This window comes from Enoplosus armatus, chromosome 22 (genome assembly GCF_043641665.1).
Source record: "Enoplosus armatus isolate fEnoArm2 chromosome 22, fEnoArm2.hap1, whole genome shotgun sequence".
NCBI classification, from domain to species: Eukaryota; Metazoa; Chordata; class Actinopteri; order Centrarchiformes; family Enoplosidae; genus Enoplosus; species Enoplosus armatus.
Window position 1 is genome coordinate 16,317,064 of NC_092201.1, and position 13,123 is coordinate 16,330,186.

Sequence of the window (13,123 nt, forward strand, 5' to 3'; positions counted from 1 at the left end):
TTAGCAGACGGTCCCGTTCTCCTGTCGGGACTTGGGGCAGGTGGATCGGGGTATGGGCTGAACGGAGGGAGCCAGGGTGCAGAAGAAGCCGGCGATGAGGGTGAGGCCCAGGCCTCCCCAGGCGCAGAACATGGACCAGCCATAGCCGTGGCCGATGTCGTCAGGCAAGCCGTACAGGTACCGCGGGTAACGGGAAAGCTCGAAGTTGATGCCCGCAACGCAGGTACAGAGGGAGATGATGCAGAAGGTTCCTGCAACGACAAAACAACACGTTGAGAGCGAGAAAAATAGGTTTAAACCTCCGTCACAGGGAACGAGCAATAAAACCCCAGATCCAAATCTGTGACAACCCGGACATCCACCAGTGAAAAGAGGGTACTGAACTCTGCTTTTCAACTGGTCTTTGGTGGCAGGTCATCCTGCCAATATCCAACCCGGTCTCCTGCAAAATATGTTTACATCCTACTCACTTGATTTTCAAAATATGTTTAGGACGAAATATAATTGTTAAGGCTGCTGAAACTCTTGGTTACGGTTTGGGGAAAGATGGCGGTTTTGGTTAAACATTGAACGAGTGAACGAGAGACCTTTTCCATTCTTTAAACCAAGACCACCATCTTTCCCGAAGCCTTAAAGGCCACGGGATGTTGCTCGGCGTGTCATCGTTTGGTGATGACTGATGATTCGACCATAAAGAGATGACCCCCCCCCCCCCCCCCCCCCGTAGACCCCCTGATACTGTCTCTACTGCGCTGCGCTGTGGACGATCTTTGAATTAAGTGGTACCTCCAGGAAGAAAAGGGCCTCAGTCTGATTCACCACCAAAGCACTAAACTGTGGGGGGAAAAAGGAGACCGCAAGGAGAACACGCCACCAAACCACTGGTGTCCCTTACTAAGATAATCCGTCCACTTTATCTCACCTTGAATGAGTATTTTACTTTGGACTCTTGTTTAGTAGGAGCAGTTGGAGATGCAGGCTCTAAATCTGGCCTCATTTTTTGGGAGCTCCGTGACCCCGCGGGCTGCTTTGCGGTGATTTTGGTCACTGCAGACCGACCCAGCCTATTTCTTGTGCATTTAATACATAATTGACTTTTTAATTGCCTGTTCATTATACAACTTTAGGGCACAGCGCTAATCCGAGGCCCATCATAATTGAGTGTGCAGTTGCCTCCATATCAGTGTGTGTGTGTGTGTGTGTGTGTGTGAAGTTACTACTGACTGTCCACTGTCAGAAAGTGGGACACACAGGGTTGGTTGTGTGTGTGTGTGTGTGTGTGTGTGTGTGTGCTGCGCTTGGGGGATGCAGGGGCTGGACATGCACACTCGGACACTACACTTCGTCAATCGAAATCGCCACCGTCAGCGCTGCTGTTTGCAGTGTTTTCTGTCTTTGCTAATCACAGGCAGATAGCCCAGCTTAGCATAAAGACTGGACGCAGAGGGAAACGGCTAGCCTAGCCTCTGTGCAAACTTAGCATCCCTGATTCAAATCCAGCCAGGGACCTTTGTTGCATCTCCACCTCTCTCATTGCTATCTAACAGAGGCGAAAGGAAGAATGAGTACGTGGTCTGGAAATGGGACGCAGCTAGGGACTGTACACAGCTTCTTGAGGCCGTCTGAGGCCTGTGCTCATTGGCCATATCTGGCAATCCCTGCTGTAGTCCCCCCTGAAACCACAAACACTTCTTTTAAACAAACCAGATATGTGTTAATCGGTGGGCTTCAAAGTACGCTACCATTTTTCTAACAGAAACGGATCCATGTGTGAAGCCAAATAAAGCAGCAAAGTAAAATGCGGGGGTGGGGGTGTGAATAAATGAATCCCAAAGTTTGCGTGTGAGACTCACCTCCCATGAGGAAGAGGAGGCCGGCCACGTACTGCATGAGACCCCGGTCCCAGCAGCAGCCGAGCACGCCAATGATCCAACCGAACAGTATGATGGCCACCGCCATGCCCATGAAACCTGCCGTCATTCGCCGCAAGTCTGGGGGGGGGGGGGGGGGGGGGACACAAAAGAAGAAGAGAGGTTAGACGTCGCTAGAATCTGTTCTGCTGTTTGACTAAATCAGAATTAGTCATCGTTGGAGCCTCATATGATGCCACAGTAACACAGTAAATGCAAACTAAACTGGAGACACACTCGCAAATGGCATCCTACGAGGTTCTGTCAATGTCTTTATTCCAATGTGACGTCCCAGACAGCGGTGACCTTGATCCCGCGTTGACCTGAGACAGTATTATGGTGTGTTTTCTGCCGTTAACCTAGTGTGGACATTATTATTAAAGTAAAAACTTTAAAGGCCCCATGTCGTGCTAATTCCAGCTCTATATTTTTATTGTGGGAGTCCACTAGAGCAGCTTTGCATGATTCACAGTTGAAAAAAGTCCTTCTTTGTCTTCTCCTGGCTCTTCATGCAGCCCCTTAGTCCCCCCCCCCCACCCCCCCCCCCCCTCTGTCTGAAACAAGCCGTTTGAGACAAACTGAACAAACACTTGAAGAGCAGTTCCTGAGCAGAGCGCTCTGATAACTTATGACAGACTTGAGCGGGTGGATGAGCGTCCCTGTGCTTGGTGACCTGCTAGGGGGGGGGGGCGTGGCTGAGTGCAGTGACTGTATAGTTGTGACATCACAACCTTACGGAAGGCGCAGTTTCTGGATACGGGCTGTGTGCGTTTTCCCAGTATTCATACAGCGCCCAGACCTGCTTTAGAATCAAACGAGACACGGACATCTCACTTCCTACAATATGGGAACTTTAAAGCTGTATGTTTGTATTTTTTTTTTAACCACTTGATGGCAGCAGAACGAGCTGAAAACAAACACCTGATGTATCGTCGGCTTACTCAGTTGCGATGTGTTTCAGCCTTTTCGGAGGAGTTTCCACAAGTTTATGTTTCACCCCATCAGCCAGAGCCCCGAACCAGACACAGACACAGCCGCCTGACCCACTCTTACAGCCATCACTGCCGCAGTGAGTAATCACATATAGGCCATTTTTACAGTGTATTTGCGGGTATATTTGAGAGTTAGCGATCACTGGCCCCCGAGTTTGGCCAGACTTGGAGGGGTGATGAAATGCGTAAGTGATCGCAAATCTGATTATTAGAAAGCTTTCTTTTTCTTCTGCTGGTGAAAACACCTGGCTGGGATGTGGCCAGATGTGCTAGACGGCTGAAAGGTTGAACCCGCGACGTTTTCGTCTAAAGAGCCGACTTATTGGGAAAACGCGTACTTCAGTTTTGGAAGAAAAGCTGCTCACTGGTGGAGGGCGGTCTTTGCCATCGTGTTGGATATTGAATCTAGGTGCAGCTTCACAAATGTGGTCCAGCACTGTGAGAACAGAAAGAAGGCCACAAGGACAGCAGTGTGCTCTGCAGGAGGGTAATGACAGTGACAGTGACTGGCTGCAGAGAGGGAATAAAACACGAAGAGGAGGAAGAGGAAGGGCTCCGAGCAAAAAAAAAAAAAAAAAGTAGATCAGAATGTCATGGGTGAACCACTCTGCTGGGGGGTGGGGGGCCGGGGGGGGGGGGGGGGGGGGGCTGGCACAGGGCTCGGGTAGAGGACACCATGCGGTGGGGCGAGAAAGGTCAAAACATTTGGCCTGAAAGCATGGATGTAGACCAAAAGACAAGCCTCCTCTCATGTAGTACATGCTGCACATGCTCCTTCATCTGCGTCACCGCTGAGCTCCTAGGCTCGGCCCATACTAGCTGCCCCTTCCTCCTTGGGGTGGGATGCAGCCTGCGGGGAGTCCTGCAAGACACTGCTCAGGGCTTAAAAGGGTTAAAAGGAAACTCCTCTGCAATTTTGGGGAGGAAAATAATTTCGCTGTTCTTATGTTACAGACACGTCTCCTAAAAGGACGCTGAAAATCAATCAATATTATAATAAAGACGGAAATAAAACGTCATGTATTGAATTTAAAGGGTCATTGTTGATTTATTATATGAAATATTTATCAAAAAGTACCAGGAAATTGTATATAGCTTTATTTGGTATACAAATATTATTATGAAACTATAACATTTATATACTCACTGTGACCCCCCCCCCCCCCCTTTGAAACTTATTCGCTTGCATTAGATATAGATATTTCCACCAAAGGCACACACTGCACACAAGTGGTTCGTATAGAACCTTTAATGGTTCTATAGCTTGGTGCGCATTTGGCACCCTCAAAAGGTTCTATATAAAACCATTCCAGAGGGTTCCTTTAAAAGAACCCATGGGGTTCTTTGTTGCTAATAAAAATGTCCCTATAAAACCTTTTAAACATTCAATCAGTAGTTAAGGCATTTTACTCTGCCTTAGTCAAAATGTGGTGGGTGCAAAATGGTGCACTGAAAAGTGAAGGTGCGGTTGTTGGAGGGACGGTTACGTTGACACCCTGACTCTGATCGAAGGTCAGTCTTAAAGGCCCTGTCCAAATTTTTCACCCAAACACTGATGCACTGTTCTGATGTAAAAATCAGAATAGCATCAGCTTCAGAATATCTCATAGCCTAAATCAGAATATCTCATACATTAGATTAAAGTATTCTCGAGTTTCAGTTGCTTCGGTCCACCCAATCTGAGAGTCGATGCAGGTTGCCACATTTGGATTACAAATGTTTGCATTTAATCACTACTATATAGTGAGGACACTGGCAGAAGTGTATTGAATTTACTGTTCTTAAGTGCAGTTTTGAGGTACTTGTACTTTACTTGAGTTTTCCCATATTTCTGCAACCAAACAGACTTTTTGCTGTAGTTACTATTTACTTGGCAGGTTAGGGTTAGGGTTCCTTAAAGTAGTTAAATCCCAGTTTAGCCCAAATCCCAGTTTAGCCCCTGGATACAACTAATAGGCTCCTTCAATATATATGGCACTGAATCATGACGCAAGTAAGACATTATGATGGACCAGGAATACCCCTGCTGTATACTATATTAATATATGCTGTAAATTACGTTGACTCTGACTTTTATTAAAGAACCTAAAATAGACAGAATTTCTCAACTACAATCCCAATGTAGTAAAGGGGTGAGGCAGAGAGAGATGTACCTCTGAATGGCTGAATTGATATAGTCGTTCACGCCACCGATGGCAGCAAGCTACCACGCAGGGTGCTGGCCAACCATCAGGAGCAATTCGGGGTTCTTGCCCAAGGACACTTTGGCATGTTGACAGGGGATCGAACCACCAACCCTGCGATCGGTGGACAACTCGCCCCAACCCCCTGAGCGACAGCGGCCCTACAGCCGGGTGGGGAGTACAGTTTTGAATGCAACGTTCCACTGCTAATTCACTCTTTAAACCTGCTTTGAGCTCACTGCTGGTGTGTAGCTACAAGCGCAGGCATGCATGATGTCTCAGCCAATGCGAAATCTAGCGTGGCATGAGCTTTCTGCCTTCTGTGACTTAGCGGGCAAAGAGCAACCGAAAATTGTTGGCGTTTGCCCAAAATGAACCACGACTGAGACGCTTCACGCGGCCGACAGGCGTTAATGGTGCTTGATGCATGCTATTCTCACTTAATCCCACGATGCCGAAGGAACATATCTGCATTATTCATGTCCACAACCATGTGATCTGCATTTCTAACTTGTACTCCTCTGTAACATCGTGGCGACGGTGTCTTCTGACACGGAAACAAGCTCTTAGGAAATATGCTTACTAATAAAACAGTATTTCAACAGTATATTTATAAGACTGAAGCATTTTTTTTCCCCAGGCTGACTGTCCTGGAGCCATTTCTCACACGTGCCGACGCTGGCGCCTGGAGCTCGCGTGGAACTCCCCGTCAGAAGGCCTGTCAGTCCCACGCTGTAACCGTGGTGACCCCTGACTTTTACAGCGAGGCATGGGCATGAACTCGGTGGAAGCTGTCAGGGACGCTGCGGAAATCATGATTCATCTCGCTGGGCATCCACACATGCTCTCTCTTCACGTGTCACGCCGCTTTGCTTTTGAGTCCTCTAGCTGCTGTGCATATTTAAAAAAAACAAAAACGGCTGTTTCCGTATTGAAACAGAATGACAGGCACACCGACTTGGGCTGTCAGTCAGTGACTGGGAGGAAAGCCAGCAGAGTACTTAACTGTGCGGATACATATGCTGGTGACAGCCAATTATTTAAAACGTATAATCAAAATATTGGCATGGGCTATTGATATGATTGAGATATCATTTCTGTGAATTGGATACTTTTGAGAGGCTTGACTGCACGAAGCATGTCATGACATTAGAAAACAACTGATCTCAGGACACCTTTCTTACAATTCACGTACAAATCAAATGGTGCTAGAATAGTCAGTTCGGATCAAAGCAGATATATTGGGCTCTTGCTGTTCTTTCGACAAAGTTCGGCACAAAGTTGGAAGTTCGACACGACCAGTTCTACGCACCACGTATGCCAGGCACAGCTTTCTAATTCTCCCTCCTTAATTGCGCAGTCCAAGTTCTCAAGGAGATAAAGAAGGTAATTCTGTCGATTGTGTTAGCTTATAATCAACATTGCCTACTTGCTTTGGGACCATGAACGGCCCATTCCACTTGGTGAGTAATTTAGACCCAAGCGTGGGATTTAATACAAGCACTTTCTCTACTGGTGCAAACTCTTTCAGTTTTCTTCCTCTGCTATCTGACCTGATCTGAAGTGAGTTCTGCTGTCAGTTGCTAAATGTACTGAATTCCCTATTTGGTCTGTCCTCTGAGCTGGCCTTATTGGGTCTAATACACTCCTGGCTCTCTAGCCACAGTGCTGCTCAGCAGACGAAAAACTCTGCAGGTAAAACACCCAGAATGTTCTATCCTTGTGCCTTGTGCTAGAGCATGTTGACGCCAAACATGTTTGGAACAGTTACTGTGGCCATTGCAACAACCTTGCAGACTTTTATTACTGGACCAAGACATCCCTTCCGAAACAAAACAGTCATGACAAAAAGCCGCCCTTAATTTCAAGCGCCACTGTCCAGGCCCTGGAAGGACCCATATATGTCCGAGACAAAGCTAGAGACACATGTACCTTTGAGGAAATAGGAGACAGAGCAGTGGGAGAGGGATGAGAGAGGTGGGACACCTGGAACACGAGTAGAGATGATGTAGCCGGATAGTCAGACTGAATTGCCATTTCATTTTCACTTCATTATTCATGACACAACAACAGGCACAGGCTCCCAACGGGCCCCAGATGCATACGTCTTGATCCACCTTACAGGGGCAAAGTAGTTTTGGATAATTTAAAGTGCAAATGTTCAGCCTGAACTAGGTACAGATACTGAAGTCGTTCAGAGTAGCACACACATTGAGTGGATTAAAAAGGTCTGGCTTAAATACAGTTGGCAGTCTCTCAGGTGGGAAGCCAGTGATGGATCGTGTCCTTGATGCGGCAGCGACAACCCCTACAGGTTTGGTCTGTCTACACTGTGTCATTGTGTCTCCCACCCTCCCCAGGCCAAGAGTGGAGAGTGTCAGTAACAAGAACAATGGCGCCGTGGGAATCACCCTTTTTCAAACAGAGAGAAAAAAGAAGAATCACCTGGGTTGCATAACGGTACTGTTGAGGGTGCAAATGGAATGGGTGGTAGGGAACAGAAAATCAAGGTGCACAAAAGGATACTGTCACACACTAATGAAAGGAAAAGAAAAAAACTTTCTAGGGTGAAACTGCTTCGACACAGACACTGCGAGACAGAGACTTTGACATCCACTGCACTAAACAAACTGTAGCAGCTGTGCAATGACGACTGTTGTCTAGTCTGGGAGCCCGAAACCACTAGTCTATGAATGGAAAAATGGGTAAAAAGGGCTGCTGGTTCAGTCTGACATTCTGCATTCAAACTTGGTACCACAGCATGCCCTATGACAACTGATTCCAATACATCAGCTGGCCTGTTCTGTGAACGGGTGACTGAGCGTTGTCAGGTTTGATCTGGATACCTCGCTGAGAGATCTGCTTAAACCCAGATGCACAGTTTGATGCGCGTCTCGGCAGCTGTCAGCCTGCCTGTCTTGGTCTGTGGGTCCTGGATAGGTCCTCGCAGTGGTCGGAATTCAGACAGGGCGCACGCAGGCCTGGGAGCTGTCAGGTGTGATCCATGCCTCTGCAACTGACTACATTTCACTTGCCCTGGAAATCTGAAAAGCACGAGTGACGGATGAACCCCAGGTTATACTGCGTGCTAGCATTCTCCGGGGAGAGAATGCAGGGAAAGAAGCGGAGCAGTCAGTCTATCGTACCTTTTGGTGCACTGTTCATGTTATTTGTTCATTTGGTCGACAAGAGAAATATTACAGATTGTTAGGTGAATGATAAGAGGATGCATGCTGTTTTGCCGTGGCCCAGTATGCCCTATAATTCTGGACCCCGCTCCAACTTCCATCCATTGCCAACTTTCAGTGCCAATGCAGGAGGTAGAGTGTCCTTCAATGCAGCGAGCTGGAAATTAAGTGTGTGGAGACGGGGGTGGTGGACCAGGGAATAATTGGCACGCAAAGACGTTGTGACGTCTTGGTCGTGGAGGTGCGGTTACGTGCTTTGTCTTTTGTCATTGTGAATACATTTCAACCGGGACCTTTTTCGCCAATATTTACGTTTCTGGCTTGTTAACGCTTGTGTCTGCCAACGTTCACCAGGAGGCAGCAGCCCACAAGAGGTATTGGCAGCCTACTTGTGTGGGGTGCGGTGCCGGTACTTCATACCAGTAAGTACCAAGCCAATTTAAGTACTTAAATAAAGGCAGCAGGGGCAACCTTGCAATTCACCTTGCAAGTAAAATAATATTCCATGAATTATCTTCAATCTCTCGTATACCCTATCTGGCTCAGTGCACATCGAGTGACCCTCCTTGATGACCCTCCTTTCTGACCTGGGCTGAACACAGATGAGATACTGACTAGTTGCGATGACCAGGTGACCTCCATTAGGGGCGGAAATGAATCTAAAGATCCATTTAAACACAGTCCAACACAGGTCGAACACGCATTGTGTGGACCGGCATCATACGTGTGTCTTGACGCTCGAAAATATGACTTCTGCATCTCTGTCCCTCGCAGGCCACAAATCAATTTAGCCGACGGAAGTCCTTGCTCTTGTGTTGCATTCAAGTTGCGGGAGTCGCCGCCGTTCTGTGCCTCTAAGAAAGAGAAACAGTGGAACTAGACATAAACGATGAAATAATGAAATGTTCTGTAGAACAATAAACGTCCTAACTGTACAAATGGAAAAAAAAAAGAGGCATTATCGGAGAATAAGAGGCACAGATGAACAGAGCAACCGCTGTCTTCAAAGACAAAAAGCTCACATTGAATCAGTTGATTACTGATGCTGCGTTCGGAACAACTGTGGATAATAACGCCGCTCATTTGTTTACTGTATCAGCATATGACAGGCTTCTGTCGGTTCTGTCTTTTCTCTGCTGCTTAATAGCTTCTATTGTTCGGCTCTGTGCTGCAATTCCCTTTTAATTACGTCCTCTGCTCCAGGACCTGTGGCCCAATGAAATGTTATTTCATGAAAAAGGGAAATGGCTTTTGGTGCCTGTGAGGAAATGTTATTTTCGCAGTCAGATAGATGGAGGGGAAAGTGTCCTGTCTGTAACAGCTCACAGATTGCCTGTTAATCAGCAGTTTGCTGCCTTGGATACTCCTCCCCACTGTCAGAACATACAGTACAGGAGAACAGTGTTGGAACTGTTGCTGGGTCTTTGACCTGCGGCGTCCATTCCTACTTTAATAAGTTAGTTGGATTCCTACATTTCACAGACTGCCTTTCAACAACCCCCAAATGACTGGGGTATATGGTCACATACAATTGGCTAACTAACTAGTTTACGTCTATGATGGTCGACTTACCCTAACCCCAACGTGTCTTGTGGACTCTGCACTGCATTCTGGTCTACTGAGGCTACCACGGTAGGAACCAGCTTCTCAGCTTCAGGAGAAAGAAGCTTGTTTTTGTCGGTCTGAGGGGGGAAGACGCCAAAAACAAACTCAACAACCGTGCTTCTGGAAACATCTGGATGTGATGTCACATTGTCTATGTGTAGCAGACGTGGAGATGTGTCTTTAATCCGTAAGTGGAAGCGACAGACTGATAACTCACCACGAGTCATAATGCGACCAGACATCAAGTCTTTAGGGCTCTACTGGTGATTAGTCCGGAATATGTTAGAAGGTATATGTCGGACCAACTTGGGTCTTGGGACCACTCACTAGCTGCAACTGCATCTCACGGTATTCCTCAGCGAACGGAATTGTTGGCTGAAACTTCATTCCCACAGGCCAGCTCCTTGACAACTGAGCCAATAACTCCATTCACTGATGAAGATCGTGAGATATGATTGAAACCACGAACTTCCTCAAGGTCTCAGTTCTGACTGGCCATGTAAAGCTAACCACAGCCTACTACAGGCTGTCAAGGGTCACATCTGCACACGTTTGGTAGTTTGGTAGTAGATCGGTGAGGTTTTGCTGCTTTAAGTGTGTGGCCCTGTCACAGAGGCTGCCTGCAGCCACAGCTCGTTGGGGAGGAGGAATAGAGCTTAATTTCATTACCCCATGTCAACTGCCACTGAGGAGAAAACAATGGAACGGGGGGGGAAATCAAATTATGCGAGATAACAGGGAAGAGGGAGAAGGTGGGTGTGATGGGGATGAGTTGGCAGCGGCGGGGGCAGAGGCGATGTCTTTACACACGTGTGCTGTTTTGCTGACGCGCCCTGTGGCTTGGGAGGGAGGGGGGCCATATGGGTGATTTCATGGTGTGTCAGTCAGTGGCAGCGTGAGCACCCCTGCAGGCTGAGTCAGGGGCCTGAGGGAGCCGGCTGAGCGCATTACAGAGGGAGGGGGTAGACGAAGGATGGACGGAGGCGGGGGGGGGGGGGGGGGCATTGGAACATTGAACACACACAGATCCTTGCGGAGCTGCCGATCAGAGCTCGACGCTCAAAAGAGGCAAGATGACACCCTGGCTGGGGCCGGAGGCTTTCAGCCCCCTCTCTCTAGATGGTGAAGGATAGCTGCCATATAGGAGTGTTACTACAGCGGCTTAAGCTGTCCATCGCTGTCTCCATGGCAACAGGAGATGGCACTCTTGATAGGCCTCTGATATGACACATAAACACTAAAACAGGGCCGTAATGCGATGAATCCTCATCAGCATAACAGTGATAAAAGCCTAGATGTTGGCCCACTGCACCTCACATATCCGAGAGTTTTTTGCTGCTCAGCGGTAGAGCGGCAGAAACTGCCAACGTAGTGCCACAGCAATGGGGCCATTAAAACCCAGAGAGTTTATCCCCTCACGCTGAGCAAATTCCTCGGAGGCTGCCGAGTCACTTAAATTCAACCCGCTCAGTTCTCTGCGTCTGCATCTGGATCCCCGTCCTTGTTTGTCTGTACCTTGAACTGTGACACTGCGGCTGATAAAAAAAAACAAAACAACCAAAAACACAACAGGTGGAGAAAGATTTGGTCATTTATGAAAATAAAAATTAAAAACACCCCACACAAATGCCATCTAGGAGCCAAGCAGCTACAACATGAACGATGTCGCCTCTTGAATGTATTTGCATGGCGGCGGTTGGCGGTAACGCACAATGATTCACGGCTTGTTTGACTGGAATGTTTTGAAATGTGCTTCAAACTTGTGCAACACTTGAAAAGGGTCGGAACGAAGCGTCGGAACGACATGCCGACCGACACCGTCACCCTTAGTCCCCACTAACTAACTAATGATGAACATGCTTTGAATCGGGGCAGGGTCTTTAACAGAGTACTTCTAAGATATTTCACCAGCTTTGGTGGGTGACGAAAACTGTACGAGCAGGGTGATGATTCCTGTTAATCAAGGTCAGGAACTACAATCGAAGGATAAAAATCAGGATGGATGAAAATCATATATTTCTAAAGTCCGTGAAGCTCTGACAGCCAATCACCGCACAGCATCATTAGGGTGTTGGTTTTCCCGCGCGCGGCGTGTGTTAACGGCTGTTGTGCGTCCCTTTGACGGGCTACTCCACTGGCACCGCCGATAAAACAGGACTCGTGTGACTCAGCAATTTTCGAGCGAAGATTTTCTTAATCTTTCCAGGACCGATGCCAAGTCGTTGGGCGAGCGGCGCCCCAGCCTGGAACCCAAAAGCTGCTTGAATGATTCAAAAGGCAGAACAGGAAGCAGGAGGGAGGGAGATGCGAAGACGTGTGTGTGTGGTGGGGGGGGGGGGTTGGGGGGGCTGGAGGAGATAGAGAGAGAGAGAGAGAGAGATACTAAAAGCTCTTAGCCATTAATATCTGCAGTTCTAGATGCTCCGAGCATGGAAATGAGAGTGTCGCTCATTTAGAAGGGATGTGCAGAGTTGAGAGCTTAAGCAGAGATAGGAACAGAAAGAGGAAATGACATGGTGGTTTCACGTCAAATACGTTGAAGTTCAAACTCAGTTCGCTGTCTCACAAAGTCAGAATATCCATGTTTGCAATAATGTCACAACCCAGTGAAATGTCAAGGGAACGGTTCGACCGAATCTGCCAGTGGATCACAAAAAAAAACCCAAACAGGGTTTATCCTCTGGAGGCCATGAATATACACAGGGACCCCTAATAACTCCTAATAAGTCCAGTTTGAGTGCATTTGAAGGCTTCTCTTAGTACGGTAGGCATTTTTTTTTTCTCTCACTACGACCACAAGATAAAGGCATAGAAATGAATTAAGGAATTAACCAGGAAGGAGGACAAGATGTGTATACAGTATAAACCACAGGGAGACTGCAGCCACGAAGGCACACAGGCAAAAAGAGAGAGATCCATAGTTTTTGCACACACACACACACACACACACAACGCGCTATGTTGCCTAGCAACATTGACATTCTACTCCGGAGTGAGAGTTACGTCCATCAATGAGTTAGTTGTTGTACTCACCGCAGTTGCCCGCAAAGGATCACGTTGCAGCCATTGCCGGGCCCGTTCACGGCTGCCGGCTGAGGCAAAAACTACTGGACCAATTCCAATACGTTTGGTAACTATTGCTCATTTAGACCACCGACATTTGTAAAAAAATAAATAAATAGGGCCCAGGTTTAAAAATAGCAGGAAAATAATAATCTGTGACATTTGCGTCCATTTATTTTTTT

At 47.5% G+C, this 13,123-nt stretch overlaps 1 protein-coding gene across 1 annotated transcript in view; it reads right to left on the reverse strand.

The window, feature by feature from the left end:
• Positions 1-13,123, reverse strand: part of tmem178bb (transmembrane protein 178Bb) — a 66,103-nt gene continuing 52,980 nt past the window's right edge. Inside the window, exons 3-4 of the mRNA XM_070929131.1 lie at positions 1,854-1,991; positions 1-251 (exon numbers count right to left, since the gene is read on the reverse strand). Of these exons, the coding sequence (XP_070785232.1) occupies positions 1-251; positions 1,854-1,991 (389 nt within the window). The remainder of the gene's footprint in view (positions 252-1,853; positions 1,992-13,123) is intronic.